We start from the raw sequence: 25,889 nt of genomic DNA, 5'->3' as shown, positions 1-25,889 counted from the left end.
CAATAAGACTAGTGCCTGGCAAGTGGCTTATGCAGTAATATACTGTATGACAGTGTTTGAATTGTTATTCTTGCAAACACATACTCCGTACATGCAGCCAGTAAGAAGTTGAAAGTTTGAAGGGTGTTGAAGACCTCTGTGGAGGACAAGGGAAGAGAAAGTCGGCATATCCTCCGCAGGTTGTTTTAAGTGTTTGATGTACAATTAATTGTATGGCTTTATTAGATATATATTTCTTGGCTCATATCTAGATGCTAGATAGATAGATCATTGTGCCCATCCGTTATGATCTCCATGTAGTAGTAGGCAGGATCCATTCCTATTTCTATCATCTTTATCCATCGTCACTAGTTGCCTATGTTTAATCTAACAAGCCTCAATTATCTACCGTCGATACTTACCCAACGGGAAGCACCGTGTGGGATTGCTCGTGGCTGACTGGCATAATTGTTTTTCGTTTCCAGTCTCACGATCCCTTGCCTACAAGGAGCTGACAGAATATACTAGACTGGGTCTCCATCTGCAGTCCTTTCAGGGTAACCCTTGACAAGGGCAACGTAATAGCTACCGAGGTTAGAGTATTATTCCCTGTCAGAACTGCCTGGCTAGCGCTAATTTTCAATCCGGTCAAAATCCTTGAGGGGAGAAGGGAGGAATTGACTTCGAGGTCCCTCGCCCGTAAGCACCAATTCCGATCGATCAGCAACACGGGAAAAATTGATCCATGGGTTTGTGATTTTATGACCTGAGTTCGCGGTTGTGTGTACCTGCGTCCTGCGTGTCTAGGTTCCTAGGTGTCTGTGCGAACAACTTTTAGTCTCAATAGACTAGAATCTCCTGATTTGATCGTCTCCACGACATGCAGCTTGGTGAGCGGTGTCCGGTGTTTTCTCTTGCCCTTTTCCCTTTTCTTCTTCTTCTTCTTCCTGTTCTTCGAGAGTTTTTTCTTCCTCTGTTATGGGATGTCAATGGATTGAAGGACGCTACTGGGATCATTAAAAGAAGTACGAAGTAGGTAGACACATAAAATATACATTGTGTTAGTGCCCCCCCAGTTCGGTGCGTAATCGTAGAGTAATTTCTTTTCTATTATCTCTTCTCTTCCTCTCCTTTTTTCCTCTGCTTTTGGCATATTTATAAAGTTATACTATGTCATACTCCGTATATAATTGACCGTCGGCTTCGTAAGGAAAAAAAAAAAAAAAAAAAAAAAGGGAAAGGGAAAGGAAAGGAAAGCTAACGTCCGTCCCCCATTTTTATTTATTTTATTTTTGTGTTTTGGATACTTCTTCTCCATCCTTTCTAACCGTCGAACTATACTAATAATTGTTAGTTCCCTCCCTTAATTCCTCTTATTATTGACATTGTCATTCCCCTCCTCCCCCAGAACATCCATTGACTAACCATTTATCGATCCGCTTCGTTCTTTATCTATTGATTCTAAACCTCCACCATCTTTTTTTTACTGTCCTTCACTCAACTTCTCTCCTATATACCATTTTCCCCTCTGTACGGAGTATTCACTATCACGATCCTTTTACTCGCTAGAGCCACTTCCCCATTATTTCATGCATCTTCTCTTCTGCTGTGATAATTGTTGCTTCGTTTCATATCTTCCAACTTCCAAATTTATGATTCAGTCTTTCCTCGCCGAGTGGCCTTGCCCCTAAAATCTAAATCTAAATCTAAAACACTTCAGAAACCCTTCCACTAGGAGGTGTCATGTCCCGTTGCTCCTGATCCCTAGCCAGCTTTACCTATCTCATCGTTCAATTCACTCTTATTATCTTCTACCATGGTCCTAGCCAGGTCCGGCATATTGCAATTACATGCTTGACTATCAGCTTGTATTTTTCCCCTTCGACCTCGCCAATTAGACTGCGATAACAGTCTACTATGCAAACCTCCAGCTCTGCCCCACGAGCCATGGCGGACTCAGAGCAACCCAATAACAGAGTGTCCAACAATGACGCTCCTGATCATTCAATTCATATCCGCTCTCGATCAACTGTCCACACCCAGAGCCCCAAACGTCTGTCTGTCTTCAGCAGTCGTTCCCGGAGCAATACAACTACTTCCACCACATCATCACGCCGCTCCCCCGCCTCCTCCATGACATCTATGGATGCTGCCTCGCTGCCCTCATCTCAAGATGAACGAACTAATCCGACCGGTGTCCGCTCGGAGCGGCAGGAGAGTATGACCAAATCACTTTTCTCGCGCGGAAGCCGTATCCTTCGTCGCCAGGGAAGTAAATTCAACATCGTTGCCACGCTGGATGAAGAGGATGAATTAGAGCGCGAGAAATCCCGGTTTGAGGTCTCAGACCTATTCAGCCGTCACCACAGGTCGCGGCAGAGCGATGCTCGTAAGCGCACCTTTACGCGAATGGCATAATCTGGTACTCATAGCTGATCTGTTGCAGACGAACAATTGAAAAATCTTATTTCGGATCCCTTTGACTTCCACCACCTAACTCATACAAGTCCATCCCATTTCCAGGCAATGGATAGGGCCCGGGAAAATGACCTGGTCACTGAATTCTCCGCCATCCGTGCCTCTCAAAGACCTGTCACGGGACTTAAGGGTATCCGCGCGGAAGATCTTCATTTTCGTGACTTCTCATCCGAGAACCTCGCCAATTGCGGGACAAGCATTGCAAGGGACCACGCTGTTCCCGCTTCGATTAGCCCTCCTGGGTCGCCAGGAACATCGTCGTCAGCAGCGAGCCCCAAGCAGCAGGATGATAGGCTAAGGAGGGAGTCACGAGTCTGTGAGAACTTTTCTCGGCCATATCCCAGAGTTGGCGCAACTACGCCGCCCGGGTTGGCGGCATCCCCGGAAATATCTGAACCAGCTCCTCGTGCCATTGACGAGATACTGGGTCTGTCGTCCCCAGCCACGTACCCAGAACATGTCTACTCAAACGACGACGACGAATCCCAAGAACGCCGTTTACTCCATATGAACGTTGAAAGCATCTTCCTACCGACCATTGAACAGGACATCATTCCCAACGCTCAAAAAGACACGATTGATATCAGAACTTCGTCTATGTCATTCACCAACATGTCCTCCGATCTTGATGTCCTTCCAGAAGAAGAGGAGGCTACCCATTCAAGGGAAACTTTGGACTCTAGTGTAGAGGAAACAAACTCGCGTTCCCAGTCTCGGCTAAGCTCACCCCCAACTGAGCTGCAGAGCACCTCTGTAGTCAGGCCTAAGTCTAATCTATCCGTATACGTGACTGAAGAATTGTCGAAGAAGGTTGCCGAGGCTCTCGGCTCTCCTACGCTTCCTCAATATCGTCAGCACGGGGCACCGCCGCACGACCAAAGACTAGACGGAATGGTGAAGAGAACAGCGTCCGTTCGTCGAAGAGCAACATATGAGACCATCTATGAGTCTTGGGATGCTGACATTGACTACTGTTATGAGCATGCAGCAGAGTCAAATTGTAACTTCGACTGGGCTCGTAATTCGTTCGATGAACCACAGCAGGACCCAATTGACGTCCCCATCACGAGCTCCCAGGTCGATCCGGTGAATGAGGCCGACAAAATTCACCTGCTCCCGGCCGCGCATTTGAGCACTTCCACAGTTCCTGGATTGGATCTGGAGCCTAGTCCGCCTCCTTCGTTTCCTAGCGCGCAAGTTTCCTTAACTCCGTCCACCGCAAGTTACGAAATTGAGGAAAGCGTCTCTCAGCGGAACAGCGATTATTTCCAGCCAGTCAGTTCTTCAATGTTTCCATCGACCCTGGGAAAACACATGACACATGATACCCTATATGAGGAGTACCTGGCAGGCGATGCTGAATCAGATCGGCACTTCTCCTTCTGCTCTCAAGGGGTGATCCAACCCATGGAGCAGCCTGTCTCTCCCCGCAGTAGTTTCTCTCCGATCAGCAAATGCAACTCTGAAGAGAGCCTAATCTTATCCCGTGCGGCATCAATTGTCCGCAAGCACCGCTCTTCCGTCTCGACTACTAGTGTTCCGGAGCTTGTGCACAGCTTGGCAAATAGCCGAGAGTTATCCACGATGGACCAAGCCACCTTAGGCGATCACTCTCTGCCCTCCGGGCCTGGACAACCAGAGTCGACTTCTTACCATCGTCAAACGAAAAGCCTGGCAAAAGATATCGAGACCCAGGTTGCCTTTCGCGCTGACAGCAGTTTGATCCTTGAATCAGCTGGGCTCATACCAAATCCGGGCCCTGCTATTCAGGATCGCGCAAAATCCTCATCTGAAGTAGAGGCGACCAAGGCTGAAGTCCCTATCAGAGGAACACATCGGCGAAAGGGCAGAGCATCGTACTCGCTCTTTCCATCTCCCGCAACTTCCACTAACGTGCTGTAGTTGCACCATCCCCAGTCCTGAAGCGTAACTTGGACATAATGTTCTTTTCCTTTATCTTGCTCCTTCACACTTTCATACCAATCACCCATAGATCTCCTCAACGACATGATGACTTTTCACTTGTTCTTTCTGCAAATTTCCCTTCTTCATTGTTATCCCTTCCAATATGTCTTTCTGCAATTGTTAGCCGTTCTATACTCATTCTTTTCTCATCTGCGATTTACTCCAGACTTTCGTTTTGCATTTTGAGCGGCTACTTTTTCCACAGGAACGAAAATTTCTGTTAGGTGTTTTTCTGGTATGAAGTATTGGGAAAAGGATCCGAATGGGTTTTGGTTGCATAGCATTCGCTCGAAAGTTCCTCGCTTTGCATCTAGGTCTTTTCAGGCATCATTCTTTCTCTGCGTTTCCTTGTTGCTTGGCAAGTTCATCTTTTGATGAATACGGATATGGTCTTGTTATATAGAGGAGGGCGGTATATTGGTCTGGGTGTTTTCTGTCCAGATTGTGGTGGACAATGAAGAAGCGAAGGCGTCATCTACTAAGCCATTGTGTGTTTCAAGAAGAACTTCGTGTACCTGATTCAATAGGACACTTTATGTCATATCCAAAAGTTACTTGACCAGATAATTGAACCCTGAGTGTATCCCAGCGAACTATAAGCAGAAACTAGTTTCACAAAATGTCGTCACTAATCAACGCTCACCGCCTCACCCTCAGTTCTGCCGCTCTTTCTCTGTCCTACATTCAATAGTTCACTTACATATCACATCATCCATCCATCCCCCATCTAGTATCATGTTCTCCACGGGTTTTTCAGCTGACCAAGATCATATTTCTTTGCGTTGATCTTACTAGGCCCTCGGCTACCCTTCGCTGTAATGTCTTCCTCGTCGCAAGCTTTGGCTAAGCGCCACATCGAAACCAGTCTAATGCCCCCTCCCCCGAAACGCATCAAACGACCTGCTACTGTCCTCGATGAAGACGTCTATACAAATACCTTATCTGACATCATTGCGCGAGACTATTTCCCGGGGCTTCTGGAGGTACAAGTGAAGCAAGAGTACCTCGAAGCACTCGACTCGAGAGACGAAGAATGGATTGCTACGTCTAAGAAAAGACTTAGCGACTTGATGTTGACTCCGGAAAGAGCTCGGAAGCGTCCTGGATCATCGAATTCCATAATAACAAACAACCCTACAGAAGTAAGGCATGCAGAGGATACTCCTACGGGTTGGGGTGGGGATACGCCAATGTCAATCATGTCCATGGCCTCCTCATCAACGGCTCAGCATTTGAAAGATAATAATATTCCGAGCCTGTCCAACCTGGGGCTGCTCGATTTCCAAGCGAAATACACCAGCGAAGATAACGAGTCCTTCAATAAGCTGCTAGATAAGCAAAATACGAAACGTCGAAAAAAATATGCATGGATCTGGAGCGGCAACAAGATCCCGTCCGCGCGACAGATTGCCCATCATCAACGGGAAGCAAAACGGGTTGAGGAACAGGGTCTCAATCCCTATCAGGACAAGCAAATAGTCACTCAGAAGGACCTTGACTCTCGGCCCGCGAAACCGGACTCATGGAAGGCCAGACCGGAGAATTCTCTCATGTTCATGCCCTCGTCTGTTGAGGACACTCTCGAGACGTTCCAGGAGAAAGCAGAAGCGTCCTCACGGGCAGGGCCCAAGCGGGTGGTGTACCATAATACCCGGCTACCAGATGAGGGGCTTCAAGCTGCCCAAGATCGAGGCGCGCTTCCGCCCTCGCCATCGATTTCTGCTATTAAGGATGCTATTGCCGGACATCCCCACCCTACTAATTCAGAGGCGGGCTATAGCGGGAGTGAGACGCCACGAGTGAATGGGTACGCCTTCGTGGATGAAGATGAACCAGATTACCCAAAAAATATCGTGTCAAAAGACAGTCATACGGACTTTTCCAAGGGCCTTCGATTGTTGGGTACAACCGATAAAACCCCAAATCCGTTTCAAATCAAGGAGAACCGAAGGCGCGAAGATCTACACCATCGTATAGTAGACCGCGTTGCCAGAAAGAAACGAGCGGAGAAAGTTACGCAAGAGACTAAATCACCGGTTACCATGACGCCGCGGTTCGCCAGTAGCCCCCGGCTAGACTTTGGATTACGCATGCCTGGCAGAGCAACAGTGGGAGGAGGTGGATCAAGCAAGTTGTTGACTCCAGCGGCACAAAAACTATTACATCGTATGGGGAACACTCCTCGGCCGACGGAGTCGTCTTCATCGAACCTGAAGAATGTGTGGACTCCGACTCCACGGAGAGCCAAATAGATACGAATTGCCTGTTGAAAAGTAATTACATATGATCTCTGGACTAATGGCGCTTCAAAGATACCATGGTGACCGGCGTTGTTTCCTGCTCCTATACCGCTTAGGTTGTGAGAAGATGTTCTAATTTATGATGCTTAGATAGCCATAACCTAAAAAAGTTGTCTCCTTCGCGCCTGATTTATAAATGCTTCCCATTAGAGTTATCCACTCTCTTTCCTGACCTTGAAGATACAATGTCTAGTTGAATATAGACAGTGGCCATACCGAGGGAACCAACTGCAAACAGAAAATTTTATATTGACCAAGGCTATCTGGTTACATGAACATATGACACAATCACTCACGAGTAATAGACAGAAGTTGATCAAAATGACGAGATTCCCATTGAGAAAGGGTTGATGTCCCACACTATACAAGCATGGTACTAGTTCACTAACCGCCAAAAGCCCAATATGAAAGCCAGACAGTTACAAGTGCAAATAAAACCGGCCGCAAAGGATTTATTTTATCTCCGGCGCCCATGAAGTACGCTGCGCCTACCCAACTGCAGGTGACAAGATCGTCAGGACCGCGTTTGCCGTACGTGGAAGTGAGCCATCTGCCCTGTGGGCAGCTAAAATCCAGAGCAGCTGGACAGCTCTTGACGAGGTTATAGCAGGTGTCCTCGCAGGGAAGAATCTCCTTGTAGGGTCCTGGTCGGATCTCTTTGTCAATCAGCGAATTTCGGGACCGATTCGTCGAGACATCCAACCGCAATGTGTGGTCACTGAGCGAGGTTCCATTGATGAACTTCTGTCCAGCGTTTCTGACCTGGAGAAATGTGCCAGTGCTTGAAAAGTCTTCGCACCGAGGGATGGTTACGGCGCATAACCACTGTTTGTATGCTCTGGCACAATCATCGCATCCCACCGCCAAAGAGAACCGAGTCTCATTTGTAGCATTACATTGGATCTGCTCCAGAGAGTAAGAAAAGTTCTTATACAGTGCGGCGGCATTGTCATCGTAAATTGAACGGAGGTCATCTAAGTTGAAAGTAGGATTCGAAGGCACTGCATATGCCACTTCATTGCAAAATGGCAGGTTGTAAAGGAGCGCACAATTGCCATCTTTTTTTGTCAGTAACCTTTACACCCCCGATTACGCCGAAAGGAAATTAATTACCTGCTTTAGTTGAGAAGGTGATTGGTTTCCATAGTTTTCCGCCGCCGCCAATGACGCCGTTTCTAGAAACGGTAGAATTGCCATCCAGTACTAAAATCCCTTCATATGTCGAACTTTGGTTGAGCCCCGTGATATATAACTGCTCCTTGGGTTTATTGCCGGGTCCTCTGCTCGTCATGCTTGCTTTGATGTTACTATCACCTTTGCCTATTTGAGCGAGGCGATCGAGCGCACAGGAGGAATGGTGTAAGCCAGAGATGGCTGTGTCGTTAATGTTATTCGCAAACATTGTGTACGGCGGTGCAATGTCCATCCAATTGTTGTAGCTCTGTGAGCCCTGTTCTGCCTCCGTTAGGTTGCCCGTGGTGAAGAGCGCACTGCGCGTGTCCGAATCCACGAAGTACAGGAAAGCCGAATCGTCCGCAAGGCTGTGGAAAAAAGCGTCAACTGAAGCCGCCAGTTCATAGCTGTAGGACCCAGAATGTTCTGTGCTGTTATGTGCAGTAACACCGATATAAACATTTCCTACTACTTCCACGGCGGCGCCCATATAACCCTCTTCGACCATGTACCTAGTTTGATTCGACCTCTCTTGCCCAGAACCAGGCTTCTGAAGCGATTCAGATGCAGAGACGTAGACCTCTAGATGCGGCAGGTCTCGAGCACTGTCAGAACCGACTTTATTGGAGCTAGGCTTCGAGCATGCTGTCAGAGATATGAAGACGGTTTCCATACGCTTCGATTTGTCGCTAGTTGGTCCCTCAGATGTCTTATTGGTATTCTTACCATTTACAGAATTCTTTGGGAAGTACCACCACTGGGTTTCGCCTAATTTAACTTCGCCCTTTTGGTATTGATTATTGCCTAGTGATGAGACCTCAGTAGGAGCCCTGCGGACAATATCTAGACCTCGCAAATCTCCAGCGTCGTCCACATCGTCTTCAACCACTAGACCATTGTAAGACCCTAATGGGAAGGGGAAATGGGGGTCACCGTCATTAAAGGTCAAGTTACTATGGATTTCAGGAGCCAGAGAGGTGAGATCTGCGGCATGGCCTAAACCTGTGGTCCAAAGAGACAGACAGACTATATGATAAACAATTGCGCTGATGCGTGGAGCAAAACAGCACAACCAAGGTGCGAGCTTAGGTCGCATGGACAACTAGTAAAAATTTGGCTCTGGGTTGTGTAATATAAAAGGAAGAAGAGCAAGGGGAGGCGTCGTGAAGACGAGGCGACGACTTCCTCTCACAGCCGAGGTCTGCCGAGTCGTAAGCGAAAGTTGGGAAAGGTGGCAGGAGCAAACGTCATCCACGAACTAATTCAAGCTCATTCGGAAGTTAAATTTTATATACAAAGTATTTTAGCTTGGCAGTGTTGGGCTCATTCTGGCTTTCGGCATGTATGGAGGCATTCTTTGCGTGTACGCTCCGAGTAGTTGGACTGCGTGCGCCACATCAACCAGCCAGCCACAACAGCCACCTTCGGGGTTCTCGGAAAGCTTAGGAGACCTGTTTTATTCCCAAATTGAATCTAGATATCTATATACGCATGAATACTATTTTTGACAGCCCGTAAGATTTCGAACAGGCAAGGTCAATTTGGATCTTATACAAGCTTATAGCAGCGAGCAGCAATGCCGCTGATAATGACTACTGCTGCGATCACACCGACGATGCCAAAAAACCACGCAAGGCCTTCCTGGCCCTGACCAGGGACTGTGACGTTCATGCCGAAAAGACCACAGATAAGGTTCATAGGAACTAACATGGTTGCAATGAGGGTCACCTTGCTGAGGATCTTGTTGACGTGGTTTCCCAACACTAGGTTTGTGACGTTCAGCTGCGCAAGATAGTTGGTGTGTGATCTGCTGAGCATCTTCTCAAAATGGGCCAAGTTAGACATCATGGTCACTACGTGATCCTGGATATCTCCCAGGTAAAGGCCAATGTCACCACGCGGTGTTACTGAGTACTGCTCGTTGCAGCGTTTAGAGAAACCTCGGATAACATCTGCCTTGCCACCCAAGAGGCGCATCAAGCTCATGACCTTTTTGCGCAAGCCACCAATTCGTGGCAAGAATGACTCGAAATCGTCCATGCGTGCGATGAAGACAAGATCTTCAATCGCCTCAGACTCGACCTCAATTTCGCGGATTACAGGACCAAAGCTATCCACAATGTCGTCACTGCGCCATACATTAGAATTTCACATACAGGCAGCTAGATGGCGGTAAGGTAACATGCATGGGCTTAGAAAGAAGGAAAAGCGGCATAGGGGTGTGCTTACATCATGGCATAGCAAATCCAGTCACTACTAAGTGACACATAGTCACGAAGCTTCCCGATTCTCCTCCGGACATTCGAAGCATGGGGATTCTCCGTAAAAGAAAACGATAACACACCATCGCGGAAGACGACCATGTAAAAGTTGACCGGCTCCATGAAGCGCTCGCTTGTCTTGTCCATCTGGTAGAACGTCCGGAAGCACACAAAATAATATTGCTTGAATAGCTCAACTTTCTCTCGAGCCTCCTGGGTTAAAATATCTTCCGTCGTCAGTGGGTGGATTGAAAAGGCTCTCGAAAGAGCACCAACTTCGGCTTCAGTTGGATTCAAAACATCGAGCCACCAAACACCTCCTTCCGGGCCAAGTTGGAAGAGGTCTCGAAAGGTGTCCCCAGGGAGAACCAAGTCGCCCAGCTCTGCAGCGTGTACAGTACTCTGTGACTCGGAAGAGAAGAAGCCGAACCGAGTCGGCTCATTCTCATTCTTGAGATTCTCGACTAATTCTTTTTCGTTGACAGCATCCGCAAAGACTTCATCGCTGTCTTCCAATTCGTGTCCGGCAAAGTCATCTGATGAGCGCTTTGCGTCATGGATTTCGGATTTCTGGGCATTCGGGCGAAGATCGTAGAAAACACGAGACTTCTTGCTCTGAGAGCTAAGGCTGTACTTGCGCCGCATTGTAACAGGTTTTGTCTTCTGATTAAGAGCCACAAACTCCTCTAACTCTTCATAGTCAATCACCGGAATTCTGCCCAGTTGTTCAAAGGGGGGGATGCATGTATCCTCAGGCGAATCTAATTGGATATCACCAGGTTGAGGTCTAATGGCACTTGCATTACTGAAGGTTGGGCGGCGAGGGTGTGTGCCACCAGACACAGTACGCTGTAGGATAGCTTCCAAGTCTGGTGCTGCATGGCTCTCAAGAGTGTTGGCACGCTCCCGGCGCCGTGGGTCTGCAAAAGCTTCGACTGAATTGGGCGGAGATGTTGATCTAGCTGAAACCGAAGAATCCCTCGACATATTTGCAATATCCTGATGCGTACGGCTAAAGGTACGAGCCTGACGGATATTTCCGGTTGGATCAAGGGAGAAGCGTCGTCCCAACCCATTAACGTCCTTAACTGATCGATCATCGTCTGATATTGCTTGCTCAAAGTCCCGAGAAAATGGCCCCGCTTCTCGAAGAGCATCCTGAACTTGAAGCAGATCTGAACGCTGTGGCATCTCCATACTCAGATTCTGCGGTGTGGTATTCTGCCGACTAAGGGACATATCGGGGGTAGCTTCGATACGGGGTGGACCCAATTGAAACCGATGGTCATCCAGTTCAGGCACTGGCGTGCTGAATCTGCTTAAAAACATGTACTTTTCTGACTTGGGTGATTCAGACATTTTTTGTGACACTGGCCGTCAATCAGAATATACACCAGGTTTGCCAATCTAAAACGTGGCAGTCTGCGGAGACAACAAAGGCGTATTCGCGCGAAATGCCTCAACTGTTATCGATGCCTTCCAATAAGGCGAAGGCGGATGTACAAGTCCCAAGGGCAATTGCTCCTCCGTCCATCAGCCAGACCCCTCGCAAGGGCCTGGCATTACCGACGCGCTGCCGTGTGTCAGCCTCAAACTTTGCTGGAAGACCGGTTATGGGGGTCTGGTATCGCCCCCGCAGAAGACCCTGAACTTAGGGCCCAGAAGAGGGTGGAGGAAAGAGGACTGATAATAGTGAATGCCCGCCAACTTGACTGAGTGGTGCGAAGAGGAGCTCTGCCGCTCCAGATTGGCAGGGAAGTGGTGAGTTGACAGGGTAAGCTCTTAGCAAAGAGTCCTTCAATTCACCGCAAGACTTCCTATCAATAAATTTGACAAACCCAGAGGCTCCGGGATGATTGGCGTTGAAAGAGCGGGTCTATACACTAATGATGATAATAATAATAATAATAATAATAATAATATGATTGAAATAAGAATCGTAAAAAGAGTCCAAAGAAAGGGTAGGACACTAGGAAAGTTTCAAGATCTGATGTTCTGGGATTTGGTGCAGATAGGCTGATGTGTTCACAGATGAGTGGCGGGGTTCGAGACCAAACTCTGATGTCGCAAATAATATGTTGTTCCCAAAAAAAGATATACACGGGTATCGACGGGAGGCCCAACGACAATGTGTTAGGCGATGGATGACAGATCACACGGACAATGGAGAAGAAACAAAAATAAAGAGGAGGGAAGGGAAAAGAGGATGAAAACCTGCAAGAGGTAGTTGGTCACCTACAGAGGTGAATCGAGATGAGCTGTCTCAAGAGACGACAGCAGAAAGGGAACTTGCCGTCTTTAAAAAGAAAGCTGAGGCGTCAAGAGGGAAAAAAAAAAAAAAAAAGGAAAAGAAAAGAGGGGCGCGGGTAGAAATTTCCGCTTGGGGGTAAAAGTCCAGAGCCACCGCACTACGAGTATCTACCCGTATGTACGGAGTTAGTCTGTTACTATTCGGCCACCCTCCGCTGAATTATGTACTAGGTTTGAAATGAAGGTCATTCGTGGTATGATTATAAATAAAATCCAAGGTAGCATTTAATACTATTTGGTGAAGATGGCGCCGTCAGCTAGTATCAGATGTAATTGGAAAAATCAGATATCAGCATCTCCATTTATTGTAATAGATTTTACAAGCGATTTTTGATCGATATGGGAGCCATTTTTAGGCAGCACCCGTACCTAGTGCTGAAGTTTCGCCCCATACTGAAGCGAGCATTTCCAGCGTGTGTGTCGATTGAAGATTATTTGATTGGGGTTTGAAATAGGTATATATATCATTTGATTGGTGTACAATTGTTCTGCATGACGTGCAGCTCATGGGATGGATCGTTAAGTGTTGAATATCGGACACTTCTGATTGGAATCTCCTTGTGTTGGATAATCTAGATCTAGTCTGAAGGGGGATAGTCTTATAGCTTGGCCTTATGCCCAACGGGCATACTAACCGACAGCGTTACCTTCTTCTATTGTCCCGAAATCGGCGAATATTTTTCCTTTGGGCATGCCAAGAAACTGAGTGAAAGAGTCATACTCCTCACCGGTGGCAGATATCTTTCAAATTACATACATATCTAAATACTCAGAAAAGAGCAGTGTTTCAAATTGTGTTGGTATTACAGGTTAAAATCATCTCTTCACTTTGTTGAATAAACCAATTTCCTGTGCAAACCCTTTCGTCCAGCCAAAAGAAAGAAAGAACGAACGAAAGAAAAGAAAAAGACCAGAAACAACTGAGAGGGAGAGTAAGACACACACATACACACACACACACAGAGAGAGAGAGAGAGAGAGAGAGAGAGAGAGAGAGAGAGAGAGAGAGAGACAGAGAGAGAGAGAGACAGAGAGAGCTCCCTCACACTTCTCTTTTTCCCACAATGGCTTCTTCCCCATTCGTTATCAAAACGCCCTGTTCATCTGCCAATATCGGTCCTGGATTTGATGTGATCGGCCTGGCATTGTCGCTCCACCTTGAACTCCATGTCACTATTGATTCCGCCAAAGCCTCACAACATCCTCTGAATTGCGTCGTCACATATGATGATCAAAGCAACAGCGCGGAAGAGATCAGTCTGGATCCGGAGGTGAACTTGATCACCCGTGTAGCTCTGTATGTACTTCGATGCCATGATCAGAGAGCATTCCCTGCGGAGACCCATGTCCATATTGTAAATCCTATTCCTCTGGGTCGGGGTCTCGGTTCGTCTGGTACTGCAGTGGTGGCCGGTGTGATGTTGGGCAACGAAGTAGGCCGCCTCGGATTGAGCAAGGAACGGCTACTGGATTATTGCTTGATGATCGGTAAGTTTGTCATTTAACTTACTATATGGTCCCTTGTGGCTGTTTTGCAAACCGACCCCTCCAATATGAAAAATTGGTTGTCTTATTGCTGTTAGCTTCTCGATTGATTAACTTACTCCTCAACAGAGCGGCACCCGGACAATGTCGCTGCTTCTCTCTTTGGGGGTTTCGTCGGAACTTACTTGAATGAACTCAAGCCTGAAGATATAGCTCGCATAGAGATTCCACTGAGTGAAGTTTTACCCGCCCCGGCGGGGGGTATCGATACTGGCATACGGCCTCCGGAGCCTCCAATTGGTATCGGCCACTATAGGAAGTTTCAGTGGGCCAAGGAGATCAAGGCTATCGCAATTATCCCAGATTTTGTGGTGCCAACCGCCAATGCACGAGGTGTCCTACCCACTGCATATTCAAGAGCCGATGTTGTAAGCTCGCCCTTCCCATTTTCCAGACAAAGCTCCTCAGAACTAATGTATCCGCTATAGGTCTTCAACCTACAACGTGCTGCCTTGCTCCCTGCAGCATTGGGCACATCTCCTCCCGATCCAGATATGATCTATCTAGCCATGCAAGACAAGGTTCATCAGCCATATCGGAAGACCCTTATCCCAGGTCTAACGGAAATACTCCAATCTATGAACCCGAACACGCAGCCGGGTCTGCTTGGAATATGCTTATCGGGAGCAGGGCCAACAATCTTAGCTTTGGCTACGGATAGGTTCACTGAGATTGCAGACCGTATTATTGCTAACTTTGCTTCCAATAATATAACCTGCCAATGGAAGCTCCTTGAGCCTGCCCAGGACGGGGCTACGGTGCATTATTAATATCATTGCATACCTTTCGTCCTATGTGCCCCTAGATAGGGATAATCAGGGGCGAGGAATGAATATTCCGTTTATCATAACCATGGCTACGTTCTGAAGGGGATATCGTCAGAGTGGTTCTTCCCATGGCCGAGTTGGTAAGGGACGGGTGAAGTCAGCTTATTTTTTAACAAAATTACCGACAGGCAGGGTTCTTAGAGAAGTATAAAGAGAAGTTGTGGGTGCTCTGGATTTTTGCCCTTTACTTTACTTTTATTTTACTATATTCCTTCCTTTATACTTTTAGTAGTTCCTCTCCTTCGTTTTCTGGTTCCTCTCAAGAGCATACTGCCCCATTGAAGTGCCCCAAATTGGTCATCTTGGCCAAGGCGGTAAAGGCCGACTTGGACGGTTAATCTCCGCCTCCCCATTTAGCACTCACAGCTCTTTACCTAGGGATTCCAACTGTCATCTTCAGCATTCATAGTTATCATTTGTTTAAGTGTTTAACCATACCTTAGTTATTACTTCTATCCTTGATTCGTTTTTTTTTTTTTTTTTTTCGTTTGGTGGGGGAAAAATACCAAACCAGTTACCAGACAATCTTTCACCATGGATGATGTTCTTGCATCTGTCCAGGATATCTTCGAAGGCCAGATAGTATGTTTGTCACTACCCCCAGTCCGTTCGTATTAGATGATAACCAGGCAACTCTACATGGATAGGACTTCCATGGCCAGCGCATGGCTGAAATATTGTCTACGGCTCTTTTAATTATATCTGGGGTATAGTACTAGCCTATTCCTAATGTTTCTTTCACCAAATATGGTTAGCATTAATAAGATGGACATCATTCGCTTACGCTCGGTCATGTCAAGGTTGTTGCTTTCCTCGCCGGATATATTTACCGGGATATACATCTCACACTCTGGGTCGGCTTGGCAGGTACACTGGTAACTGGACTGGCTGTTATCCCTCCTTGGCCTATGTACAATAAGAGCCCTGAGAAATGGCTCATTCCGTCGGCCGGGAGAGTTGGTGGCGCACAGGTCATGGTAGATGGAACTCAAGTGGCATGAAGTACAAGCATGATTCAGGGGGGATTGACTCGGAAGATATCGAATCGGACACTATTTAACTCTACACAACCAAGAAGCCGCATTTATCATCAGAGTAACCACCGCAAAGGTGCGAAAAACAAACCTGAACGCCATCCAGATCATTTCTTGCCCGCCTCTTGCATATAAAAATCCGTGGCACCATGTAGGTGGAAGCTTCGGCAATCAGAAGATCCTCTATAAAACCGCGTTCACCGGCCGTACTTCTGAAATTCCCAATCTCGGTTATCCAAGGGGCAAACCTGGCGAGTTTTCAGCCAACGGGATATGCAGTGGAAATGGAACGCGTGCTAGAGAAGAGAAAGTTGGGTCAATATTGAGTTTGTCAAAAAGCTTGGGACATCTGGACTCACGTTGCAAATCCCCCAAGCGACTGTACACTCTTCGGTCGTAGATGAACCTTGGTTTGCTTGACATTCGATACCTAAAACACTCATGTTTAGTTTTACTTCTGCTGTAGCGAAGAGCAGAGATCATACACAGGTCCATGATATGATTACGGCAAATGGCACAATTGTCGACAACGATATCCCACGCCCATAAGGCTACCGCATTCCATTTCTTAACTTCGAACTTCTTTTTGCCATCACTCGCACCTTCGGAAGTCTTAGATGCTCCCTTTCCCTTGGCTGAAGCACCAGCCGAAGCTTCTTTCATCTCCACATCCGCCATCTTTGATGCCTGCTTGATTGTCTTGGCTTACTGGGCCTGTTTGTTGCAATAAAGCTGTTGTAAATGTTTAGCAACCCAAGGCAAGAAGGCTTGGAGGGGCATAGATGTATGCTGATTACGTCGTAGCGAAGTAACTTGCGATAACCAGATGTTGCGGTGAGGACGGCTAGCTGACGTATGTAAACTGAATGATTCTGCAGGTTAAGTGGTATGAAATTTTCCCCCTTTTTTTTATACGCACCTTGTATAGGGTTTCAGACAAGATGGCAGAAGAGTGAAAGTGGTCCTTTGAAGTCTTCGTTCCACACAGTACACCTTGTTGGGCTTTTGTTTGGTTTGGTTTGCACCTCAGCTGGACAGAGGCTGAGGCGTGGTACAATACAACTCGCCGCCTAGCTGTTAGTCATAACCGATCCCCGCCTTCGATGCCCCAGCCGCCCTCCCAATGTTCATTTTCACCTACCTCATCACATCACAACATCAACGTCCTGGGACAATGCCCCTCTACTTTTGTTCCACTCTCTCTATTCTTTACCTGTCTAGAAACAAGCATGTCTAGGAGTTCTGGCTTTCTTCTTTCGTTGCTTACCCTTTGATTCCAGTAATAGACATATTCGCGCCTCTTGAACCTATTTGTTATCATTTAAAGACAAATTAGGCTCTTACAGTGCTATCGGCGCTCCATACCTGATATTATTGTCCTTATCCATTACCGGCGTTAACGTGATCAGAACAGACTGCTGGGCAGTGCTGCAGCCTATTCGACCCTATATATTTTGCGCTGTCAATTATTATCATTATCTTCTTACTCTTTCCTATCTTCCTTTTGAGGATACATCATTTCTTTCCCTCTTCTGAGCTTCTCTGCCTAGGCTACCAATTTTTAAGCCAACCAGCCGCAATGTCGAACCTGTCGCCGACCCCTCCAACACCAAAAGGCCCTCGAAACAACCGGCGCAACCCGAAACGAAATGCGACGCCGACTACACAAAGGGCTACTCTGTTAACGACTCCTCCCTCGTCCCCTCCGAGGAACATGAGCCCAGGAGGAACAGCCACTGATTCCTCTGCCAACCTATCGAAGAAGAAGAGTGGCCGGTCCAACAAGAAGCCACGAGATTTATCTAAGATTTCACCGGCGCAGAGGAACGGCCACCGCCACACATATTCGCATTCTAACAATGTCACCACGCCTCAGCTGAAAGATAGCCCTCACTATGCCGGCCCGACATTCCATGCCTCCCCAGCTCCCTCCTCCCTTCCAATCCCGAGCTTTTTCTCAAAGTCAATACCGGGTCCCGATCTTGCCCCGGCAATGGAAGCAGATGGCGACAAATACGACGTTGGACCGGAATATGAGGCGACCCCCTCAAAGCTGAGGCCACGCCCTCAGTTCCAAACCGAAGAACCGCAGTCAACACCCTTAGATTTTCTTTTTAAAGCTGCGGTTGAAGCTAGAAATTCTCAGCCTCAGTGTAGTCCCGAGACAAACATCAGTATTCGCTCCCCACAGACGGACTCCAAGACGCTGCCGCTACGCAAATTCAATGGCTCTACAGAAGGGTTATTGCCGTTGGGGGTAGACTATCCGGTGCCCCATAAGTCGGAGATAGGACCCGCATTTGCTACATCTTACAAAGATCGCATGAATGCATTGCGATCCGCCAGTTCTCCCTCTCAGTCCGTGGTAGAACTTGATGAGGGCCAACGAAGAGCCAAAACTGAGGCCCTGAAGGATCTGTTACTCAATCCACGTCCTCAAAGGCCCTCGTATGTGTCAAAATCATCATCTAGTCAAACTAACGGTGTCAACGAGCAGCCTACCCCCATTTGCAGTGTGCCTCATTTTGCAACTGCACTCAGAACAGCCTCTGGCCCGTCAGCAACTCTTTATAACAACGTGCTCCCCGGGCAGAATCAGTCAACGGTTGGAGATGGATGGCAGTCGCCATTTTCCAATGCATACATTACCAACCCTCAGCCTTATCAAGATCAAACCTCGACCTCAAACAAAGGAGCTCTTTCATCAATCCCAGGGAACACCGTAAACGTCTCAGGAGAGACGTACTCTTCCCCGGTGTACAATCAGACTAAATTCGCCATCGATCCTATACAGGATCCAAATTATCCGCCAGTTCACCAGTCACCTACATCGCGAGTCTCAAACACGTCCACCAAAGCTCTTGACACTAAGAAAATGGAAGACGATCTGCGGAGGATTCTGAAGCTTGATGTGAACCCAGGCCTGCCGTCCAGCGGTATTCAGAGTTCATATGCGTAATGCCACCTTCCTTTTTTTTGCTTTCCTCGTTTATGCTTTCTGGCATTCTGCATGACATTTGTGCATAACAATCGATGCTCCGTTTTTCAAGTTTCATTCCCATGCCGAATGATATCTTGTCTTGAATATTGGGTTTCTTTCGTCTAGTCTAATGTTTCCCGTGGCAGTCTCTCATCATTTATGACCAAGATTCTCCGTGTTCTTCGCGCGGTTCATGCTGGTAGTGGTCATTGCTGTAATTGATAGGTTGATGGGTTCATTGGTCCTTCAGCGAGACGTTTTATACCCTTCGTTGCATCAAATGCGGAGTCCGGTTGCCTTTTTGGTGGACAATCTCGGAGTGTGTTGGTTTGGAGTATTGTTTGGATGACTGATCAGGGACTCCTGATGTCACTCGTTTTGCCGTCTTTAATCTCTCTCTCTCTCTCTCTTTTTTTTTTCTTTTTCCCCTTGTGCTTCTGATGCCACACTTGTCTTTTATCACATTTACGATGTCTAGTCAAGGGATGGCTTTCTCGGCTTAAGCCTTCGTCCATTATATTATTTGGGTTTCTGTTTCCCCGATCTTGCGGTTATATCTCAGTCTCCATGTTTATATGACGCATCTACTCTCGTTCTGAGCACCTATGCATTTACTACCACGAAACTATCCGAACTCCTAATATATCTCGCTATTTAGATCATTAAATGGCACGCTTTATGCTAACCTCATAAAGGCATTGTATTCATTGCAAAACCACTTACAATGTGGGCTTGGAGATGGTCGTACACGCTGAACCCACCGGTAATTGGGTGTATTAAGGATGTACCAGGTACAGATTATCGGAGTACAGGAAAGGAACAGGTGACAGTCCAGAAGACTCGAACATAAGGTCAACAACCTCAAACTGTGCAGAGTAGCGCCGAAGACTAGGCACACTGGTGGTCCCCACTCTGTACGGCAAATCACGACCACAAAACTAAGAATTCCATTACCTTCGTGGAGACTTGCTTGGAGATCCCTCAGGTTTATCCCATGATGTACATATTTATTCCTGGGGTTGAAGACCGGTAACCTGCGGCGACAAAGAGCCCCGACTACGTTCTGCGTCTTGAATGACATGCTGTAGGCGAAAGTTGCCCCAGGGTCAATCCACAGGGGTAAGTATTCCTTTCCTCACCTGGCATTGTGAGAGAATTGTCGATTGGTATTAACTAGAGCGCCACCACTTCAGGTACACCTACTACAACGGAGTAGTATATCTCCATTGCACTGTAGACCCGCCATTGGCTTTTCGAGCCGTCGAATTTGTAACTTGCGGTTGTTCCTGTGGATCGTCGATTGGACGCACACAATACCGTAAGACCAGACCACTGTATGTGTATTCGCTACGGAGTACTATACTAAAAGGTACTGTCTCTGACCACGAATACTTTGAAGTGGGGCAATCCGTAAGATTACCTTGTTGTACCTCCCGCCCTGTTTAAACATATATAATTGGATATTATATTATATAATTACCACTAAGCCAATTAGGTATAGCTAATAAGGGCGGACGGTATAGGCAGATCAATCTTACAGGACGCCCCACTTCAAGATATCCGTAGCCAGAGACAGTACGGAGGTGTGTTCCTAAAGTTATTAAACTACGCTAGTGTATATCACGTGATATTTGGCCAATAAGCATTACTTATATATTCCAAAGAAACATTCTATTGGCCAATGGTCACGTGCCACATGACCCACCTGTTTGATAACTTTAGGAACACACCTCCGTACATATGTACCATACATGAGACCTAATAGGACCTCAACAACCCAATGTGTCTAATATTAGGAAAGTATATCAAACTACTTTATATGGCAGTATTTCAAACCGTGGGTTTCACTTGATGGGAAATGTAGTAAGCATTCCCTGAATTTCATAAGCAATCACGAATGGAACTATAGAAACTTACAGGGTCTACAAGGGTTAGGTGCAAAGTATACATTTATATAATCCGCTGCTAATAGAAACAATTAAACACGTTAGTTTTATTATAAATCAAATCAACTAATCCAACACATACACACACGCCTAGGGGAGAGAAAGATAGAGAGAGAGGGAGAGAATATATATATGCGGGAGTGGGTGAAAGTAAGGCAAATAAGTAAGCTCAATGAGAAAGTGAGAAAATCATACTAGATTCTGCAAGGTCACCGTGATAATAACCAGTGACAGCATACCTTGAAAGTGAGTACCATATATAGCTCAATATATTGACAAGGATGGATTGGATTTGTCCTGCCTGATAACTGGGAAAATTGGAACCGTTCCTGTTAACGAAAAGAATGTTGAGAGATCCATGTACTGGAATGTTATATAGCACAGCACGGTGTATAGGCAACACCTTGTTACCGTGACGGAGTACTATAGCTTTTAGCACATTTGCTTGCTCTTATTGACCATTGACGAGGAAGGAGAAGGCTTCAAAAGCTACTGAATAGCAGCAGAGTTATATATGTGGTAGAGTCTGCTACTACATACAGACAGATATTAGTATGCAGTAGGCACCGAGATCAGCATTGTAAATTAAGGTGCACTAGACTTAAACAATACACCTTAGTAGATACAGAGGCATAATGATGTATTATACGTACATCTATACATAGAGTTATGCCCGTCGGGTATGGAGTACATTGGATACTATGGTTTTGATAATATAAATTACCGCACTACCGTATGTTATGACTGGAAACACTCCATCCCTGGTTCCGGACGGCTTCCCAGGGGTCGAATCGTGGATGCCATTGTCGCGCCAACCCACTAACAACGCTAATCAAGAGGACTTCTCCCAAAGAAAAGAGGAACAAAGGAGGACAGATAAGTACAAGAGGCAGAGGCAGTAAGAGGTGAAACAAGAAATATCACTGTCAATAGCAAGGATTTTCTGTCTTCAGGATAGTTGAGATCGGCCATTCCCCATTATCACAATCCCATCTCTCTCCCTTTACCTCCAAGCCCTCCCTTGGATAGGATTTCTTTTTTTCTTCCCATTTTCTTTCTTCTTTTTCTTTCCTCCCCTCTCCTCTCATTTTTCTTCTCTAACAAAAAGAAGAAGAAGAAGACAAAGAACCTTCTTCTCTGGCATTTGAATCAGCACCCCATACGCCATTTTGAGCCCCCTCTCCAACCTTCCGCGTGGTTATCTACTCTACTCCTACTTTCGGCCCTCGTACCGTCTGCTGGAAACATTCAACATTGTCTCCCTTTCCTCCTACCCCCGTGCCTTGCCCCTTCCTTTACACCCCTAACCACGAACGCAACAATTCTCCAATGATCAGTGTCTGGTACTCATAAATTCTCGGGGAGGAGCAGATTCTTGTCTGAGATCAGTCTGTCCTCGTTTTGCTTAAGTTTTCATCATGGCGAACCCGTGAGTATCTTTGGACTCCCTCAGAGAGAACCCCCACCCTCCCCCCTTCCCCCCCGAGGGTTGTGAGTGAATGCCCGCTTCTGACTCAACAACAGACTTACTTCGGCATGGCGTTCCTTTTGGCATACAATGACTTCTTACGATCGGCATGCATCCCACGACTCTCCTTATCGAACGGGTAAACATGTGCCTCTCAGCCAGAGTCGCCATGAGCCTCTTACATCGATCGCAACAAGTGCCATTGAGTCGCGACCTGACTTGACGGAGACTTACGAGGATGATCAGCTCAAAGGCGCAACGACATCTAACGGCTGGACCGGCTCCCCTACTGGTGTTGGCTCCCCTACTCGTCCTTACTCGCCCGGTATGCGATCCCTCTCCTCCCAGAAGCGACGCTCGACCGACCCCGGAGTAGATGGCGCAGCAGAGATTCAAATGCAAAGTTTCCACGATGGCGCACCGCCACCCCCCCCAGTCACTCATTCATGGAGAAAGATCGAGCGATGGCTGGAGAATAACTACGAGGAGCTTTACGACAATCTTTGCGAAGGCTGTACTCAGAACGATATCAATGAGCTGGAGCATGACTTGGACTGTAGCCTACCGCTGGAAGTTCGGGAATCTTTGATGGCCCACGATGGACAGGAGCGTCCGGGCTTACCCACTGGTGTGATTTTTGGATGTATGCTTCTGGACTGCGAAGAGATAGTCCAGGAATGGAAAAATTGGCGAACTGTCAATGAAGAATTCCTCAGCTCATCCGGCATTATCAATACTACTCCCAAAGCTGCGGCAGGCTCTTCTTCGGCTGTCCCTCCAGCCCCTACTACAGGGTCAAATCCGTTGTGGAGACAGGATCTTCTCGAGCGACAAGACTCTCAGCCCTCCGGTGCCGTTCAGAAAGCGTATGCCCATCCTGCTTGGATTCCTATGGCTCGTGACTGGGGTGGAAATTGTATCGCAATCGATCTGGCACCGGGACCTGCAGGGAAATGGGGCCAAGTCATTATATTTGGTCGGGATTATGACTGCAAATACGTTGTCGCTCGTTCTTGGGCATCTTTCCTCGCAGTTGTGGCTGATGACCTCTGCAGCGGCAAGGTTTCTGTGGATGAAGAGACGAATGAACTCAAGCTATTGGAATTCAAGGCCCAGAATGTTGAACCTCCTTACATGGAAATTCTACGCTGGCGTACAGATCAGAAGTATGGCCGGAGACCACCCCGTCGCAAGGGGCCTAGCGGTCTTGGATTGAATACCGGTAGTAAGTCTGGAAAGGAGTCTCCTTATGGGAGCCCAACCCCTAGTGAAGAACGGGGGAGATCGCCTCACCGCTTCCCCAATCGTGGGTCTACTCAGAGTCCCAAGACGCAGTTTGGTATATCCAGCCCTCTTGCTCGCGTCACGGAAGAGGCTCCAAGTCCTATACACACGAATGTGGATAGCGGCCTGCCAGATAATGTCGTGAAAAGTGATGATACAAAGGAAACACAAAGCGAAGATCTGATGGAAGTGTTGACACATGTGGGTAAAGGGAACGAAGGTGTTCTTGACAAAGGTGCTGAGCAAAAACTGTCGGAGAATGGGATGATACAGAATCAGGAGTCGACTCATGGATCTCCTAGTACTGCCTTGGACGCCGAGATCTTGGGCGAAATGAAAAATGTGGCTATCTAAGTCTGATTCAATACCTTTCTTTAACTTCTTTTTTCATGCTTTCTTTCGCCCCCGTTATGAACATCTTGCTTTTGTCGCTCGGATAAGTAATAAATTCCCTTTTTTCGTCCTGTTTAAACTGCCAAACGCCGATGTCGAACTGATGAATCTTTGTGGAGACCGTGCTGACAGGCTTGTATAAATCCTAACTCTAATATTCTGTGGTTCTGTGGTTCTTGTGACATTCCTCTACGTTATAGAAGCGTCTTACTCTTTTCTTCGCTTGGGATGGTTTCTCGCGATTTGTTTCGCTCGTACTACCTGTAAATTTAGCTCGATATTCGTTCAGAATTTGGCTTTGGTTTTTTTTTTTTTTTTTTTTTTCCTTTTGCGCCATACTTTCCAATGATATAGACACGGGGGATCCGATAAATTATACTTGCACTGATACTAAGGTCATCGTTCAAGGCTTGGCCCTATTTTTCAACACCTTAGAAAAACAGCGTTAGTTCACAACAGGTTTAGTTCTATCTGGCATCAGCCACGGGAAATGAAAATGCCATAGAATCTGTTCATTCCCGTACTTGCCAGCAAGCAAGCTCATACCTATGCAGCTACTGTGATTTTATTATCCGGCCCATTCGGAATGCGGGTTCCAATGCTTAGTGGAAGGCTGTCTAAGTGATCAAGGGCTTGGAGAACCTGAAACCTACAGCCTTTTGTGAGCTGTATGTCCAGCGATCAGTCACAACGAAGCCATGTGTCTCAAGAAGCAGATCCCGGGCCAATATGTTCTAGACTGGAAGCTCCGCGAAGATTGTGGCAATAGAACTCGTGAATATTAGGGTTAAACGGCAGCGATCCCCCTTTTCAATCCCAATCGTCATCATCATCATCCCTGTTGTACCGCGTTCCCCTGCCGCTGATGGCCCTTTTCCCTTGAGTTCGTCGTCTGCCATCGTCCTCATCCTCATCCCCGTGATCTGCATCAGATATATCGGAGTCATCATTATCTCTAATCTTCGCCTGCACTAGAACCCCTTCATATAACAGCCTCTTTTCAAGAGTTGCCGTGCTGAAGCTGTCGGTTCCATCACGCCCGCCCCAAGCAAGACCTTCAAAGCCAACTACACGCACAACAGCAATTCCATCTTTAAACCCGATCACACAAGGGAGAACGCGTATCTTCAGCTTTTTCACCACGAACGGAGTGTCCCTAACATCGGCACGGGCAAAGCGCACGTCGTAATGCTGTGTTGCTAAAGCCCGCATATGTTCGTCCATGGTGCCACAGCGTGCGAAATCGGGGTGTGCAAAATGGATCACACACCGATGGGTATCCGTTGTGAAATTGAGCAATATCCGGTCATTTTCAAGAGTTGGGTATAGGCTATCTTGGGTGATTGTTGTCTGGCCAGGGGCAGGGACCACTGACCGGTTGTTCTGGGCGGATGCGAGCTCGGCGTTGAGTTGTTCGATACGTTGGGCTCGATATGCAGAGTCATCTTCGTTCTCCAAGGCCTTCAACAAATCGTCATCGTCGATCTCATCTTCTTGGTCTCTTACGGAATGTTTAGGCTCAATGTTTCGGCTCATGACGAAACCCGTGGTGGGATTGTAGGAAGAAATTTTCTGCAGGACAACTGCACAGAGCGTTTGATAGAACGAGTTAAGTCTGTAGAGGATAATCGGGAGCTGCTTCTTCACGGAGGGGTCGCGCAGGCTGCTCGGGTTCCGGGGTAAGGTGTAAACCGATGTCGGGGTGAAAGTATCGACTATAGATATTCAAGGTTTGAAAAGGTGAATGAAGATTTCACTCTTCACTGCATTGCAGGAGTGGCAACGTGCTAATTGGATACAGATCAGTGTAAAGATAATTCTCATGGGAGGCAGTTGTAATTCTTGTGTACTGGTATCGAGTTCTACGGATACAGTACCAACTCCCCTTGTATTTAAGTAAACCCAATAGAATAGCTAATGCCCCTTCCCCTTTTGCTTTTATTAAC

General features: G+C 47.1%; 9 protein-coding genes across 9 annotated transcripts; 6 read left to right on the top strand and 3 right to left on the bottom strand.

The window, feature by feature from the left end:
- The first annotated feature begins 1,460 nt into the window (after positions 1-1,460).
- Positions 1,461-4,986, top strand: BDV27DRAFT_136595 (uncharacterized protein). Its single transcript, XM_032068799.1, has 2 exons — positions 1,461-2,368; positions 2,426-4,986. The coding sequence occupies exons 1-2, from the start codon at positions 1,897-1,899 to the stop codon at positions 4,357-4,359; spliced, it is 2,406 nt and encodes an 801-aa protein (XP_031922242.1). The 5' UTR covers positions 1,461-1,896; the 3' UTR covers positions 4,360-4,986.
- Positions 4,987-5,123: 137 nt separating this feature from the next.
- Positions 5,124-6,854, top strand: BDV27DRAFT_58242 (splicing factor ESS-2 family protein). The gene has a single exon (XM_032077002.1). The coding sequence runs from the start codon at positions 5,241-5,243 to the stop codon at positions 6,672-6,674; it is 1,434 nt and encodes a 477-aa protein (XP_031922241.1). The 5' UTR covers positions 5,124-5,240; the 3' UTR covers positions 6,675-6,854.
- Positions 6,855-7,106: 252 nt separating this feature from the next.
- Positions 7,107-11,515, bottom strand: BDV27DRAFT_149827 (magnesium transporter CorA family protein; the record flags this gene model as incomplete). The annotated part of the gene is made up of 4 exons (XM_032071127.1): positions 7,107-7,780; positions 7,836-8,897; positions 9,506-10,023; positions 10,125-11,515. 4 exons carry the CDS (start codon positions 11,513-11,515, stop codon positions 7,107-7,109), a joined length of 3,645 nt encoding a protein of 1,214 aa, XP_031922240.1.
- Positions 11,516-13,178: 1,663 nt separating this feature from the next.
- BDV27DRAFT_136592 (homoserine kinase) lies at positions 13,179-15,358 on the top strand. Its single transcript, XM_032068798.1, has 3 exons — positions 13,179-13,954; positions 14,081-14,379; positions 14,440-15,358. Exons 1-3 carry the CDS (start codon positions 13,531-13,533, stop codon positions 14,779-14,781), a joined length of 1,065 nt encoding a protein of 354 aa, XP_031922239.1. The 5' UTR covers positions 13,179-13,530; the 3' UTR covers positions 14,782-15,358.
- On the top strand, positions 15,078-15,971 carry BDV27DRAFT_58193 (signal peptidase complex subunit 1). The gene is made up of 3 exons (XM_032077001.1): positions 15,078-15,420; positions 15,486-15,545; positions 15,639-15,971. Exons 1-3 carry the CDS (start codon positions 15,373-15,375, stop codon positions 15,837-15,839), a joined length of 309 nt encoding a protein of 102 aa, XP_031922238.1. The 5' UTR covers positions 15,078-15,372; the 3' UTR covers positions 15,840-15,971.
- Positions 15,972-16,069: 98 nt separating this feature from the next.
- BDV27DRAFT_162910 (SCF ubiquitin ligase complex subunit HRT1) lies at positions 16,070-16,550 on the bottom strand (the record flags this gene model as incomplete). Its single annotated transcript, XM_032073470.1, has 3 exons — positions 16,070-16,168; positions 16,232-16,302; positions 16,358-16,550. 3 exons carry the CDS (start codon positions 16,548-16,550, stop codon positions 16,070-16,072), a joined length of 363 nt encoding a protein of 120 aa, XP_031922237.1.
- Positions 16,551-17,025: 475 nt separating this feature from the next.
- Positions 17,026-19,519, top strand: BDV27DRAFT_136583 (proline-rich nuclear receptor coactivator motif-containing protein). The gene has a single exon (XM_032068797.1). The coding sequence runs from the start codon at positions 17,452-17,454 to the stop codon at positions 18,829-18,831; it is 1,380 nt and encodes a 459-aa protein (XP_031922236.1). The 5' UTR covers positions 17,026-17,451; the 3' UTR covers positions 18,832-19,519.
- Positions 19,520-21,607: 2,088 nt separating this feature from the next.
- BDV27DRAFT_136582 (SMI1/KNR4 family protein) lies at positions 21,608-24,267 on the top strand. The gene is made up of 2 exons (XM_032068796.1): positions 21,608-22,227; positions 22,323-24,267. Exons 1-2 carry the CDS (start codon positions 22,217-22,219, stop codon positions 23,902-23,904), a joined length of 1,593 nt encoding a protein of 530 aa, XP_031922235.1. The 5' UTR covers positions 21,608-22,216; the 3' UTR covers positions 23,905-24,267.
- A 198-nt stretch (positions 24,268-24,465) lies between these two features.
- Positions 24,466-25,745, bottom strand: BDV27DRAFT_136581 (thioredoxin domain-containing protein). Its single transcript, XM_032068795.1, has one exon. The coding sequence runs from the start codon at positions 25,477-25,479 to the stop codon at positions 24,754-24,756; it is 726 nt and encodes a 241-aa protein (XP_031922234.1). The 5' UTR covers positions 25,480-25,745; the 3' UTR covers positions 24,466-24,753.
- Positions 25,746-25,889: the final 144 nt, after the last annotated feature.

The sequence above is a fragment of the Aspergillus caelatus genome, assembly GCF_009193585.1.
Source record: "Aspergillus caelatus strain CBS 763.97 unplaced genomic scaffold BDV27scaffold_281, whole genome shotgun sequence".
NCBI classification, from domain to species: Eukaryota; Fungi; Ascomycota; class Eurotiomycetes; order Eurotiales; family Aspergillaceae; genus Aspergillus; species Aspergillus caelatus.
The sequence above is the reverse complement of the archived record's forward strand: the minus strand, read 5'-3'. Positions and strand labels throughout refer to the sequence as shown.

What these genes read in the sequence shown, in the direction of transcription:
- BDV27DRAFT_136595 (XM_032068799.1), top strand. Translation starts at nt 1,897, where the DNA reads ATGCAAACCTCCAGCTCTGCCCCACGAGCCATGGCGGACTCAGAGCAA. An exon ending in GTCGCGGCAGAGCGATGCTC is followed by an intron (nt 2,369 to 2,425) that starts GTAAGCGCACCT and finishes GATCTGTTGCAG; the next exon opens with ACGAACAATTGAAAAATCTT.
- BDV27DRAFT_58242 (XM_032077002.1), top strand. Translation starts at nt 5,241, where the DNA reads ATGTCTTCCTCGTCGCAAGCTTTGGCTAAGCGCCACATCGAAACCAGT.
- BDV27DRAFT_136592 (XM_032068798.1), top strand. Translation starts at nt 13,531, where the DNA reads ATGGCTTCTTCCCCATTCGTTATCAAAACGCCCTGTTCATCTGCCAAT. An exon ending in GGATTATTGCTTGATGATCG is followed by an intron (nt 13,955 to 14,080) that starts GTAAGTTTGTCA and finishes ACTCCTCAACAG; the next exon opens with AGCGGCACCCGGACAATGTC. An exon ending in CATATTCAAGAGCCGATGTT is followed by an intron (nt 14,380 to 14,439) that starts GTAAGCTCGCCC and finishes TATCCGCTATAG; the next exon opens with GTCTTCAACCTACAACGTGC.
- BDV27DRAFT_58193 (XM_032077001.1), top strand. Translation starts at nt 15,373, where the DNA reads ATGGATGATGTTCTTGCATCTGTCCAGGATATCTTCGAAGGCCAGATA. An exon ending in ATATCTTCGAAGGCCAGATA is followed by an intron (nt 15,421 to 15,485) that starts GTATGTTTGTCA and finishes CTACATGGATAG; the next exon opens with GACTTCCATGGCCAGCGCAT. An exon ending in CTCTTTTAATTATATCTGGG is followed by an intron (nt 15,546 to 15,638) that starts GTATAGTACTAG and finishes GGTCATGTCAAG; the next exon opens with GTTGTTGCTTTCCTCGCCGG.
- BDV27DRAFT_136583 (XM_032068797.1), top strand. Translation starts at nt 17,452, where the DNA reads ATGTCGAACCTGTCGCCGACCCCTCCAACACCAAAAGGCCCTCGAAAC.
- BDV27DRAFT_136581 (XM_032068795.1), bottom strand. Translation starts at nt 25,479, where the DNA reads ATGAGCCGAAACATTGAGCCTAAACATTCCGTAAGAGACCAAGAAGAT.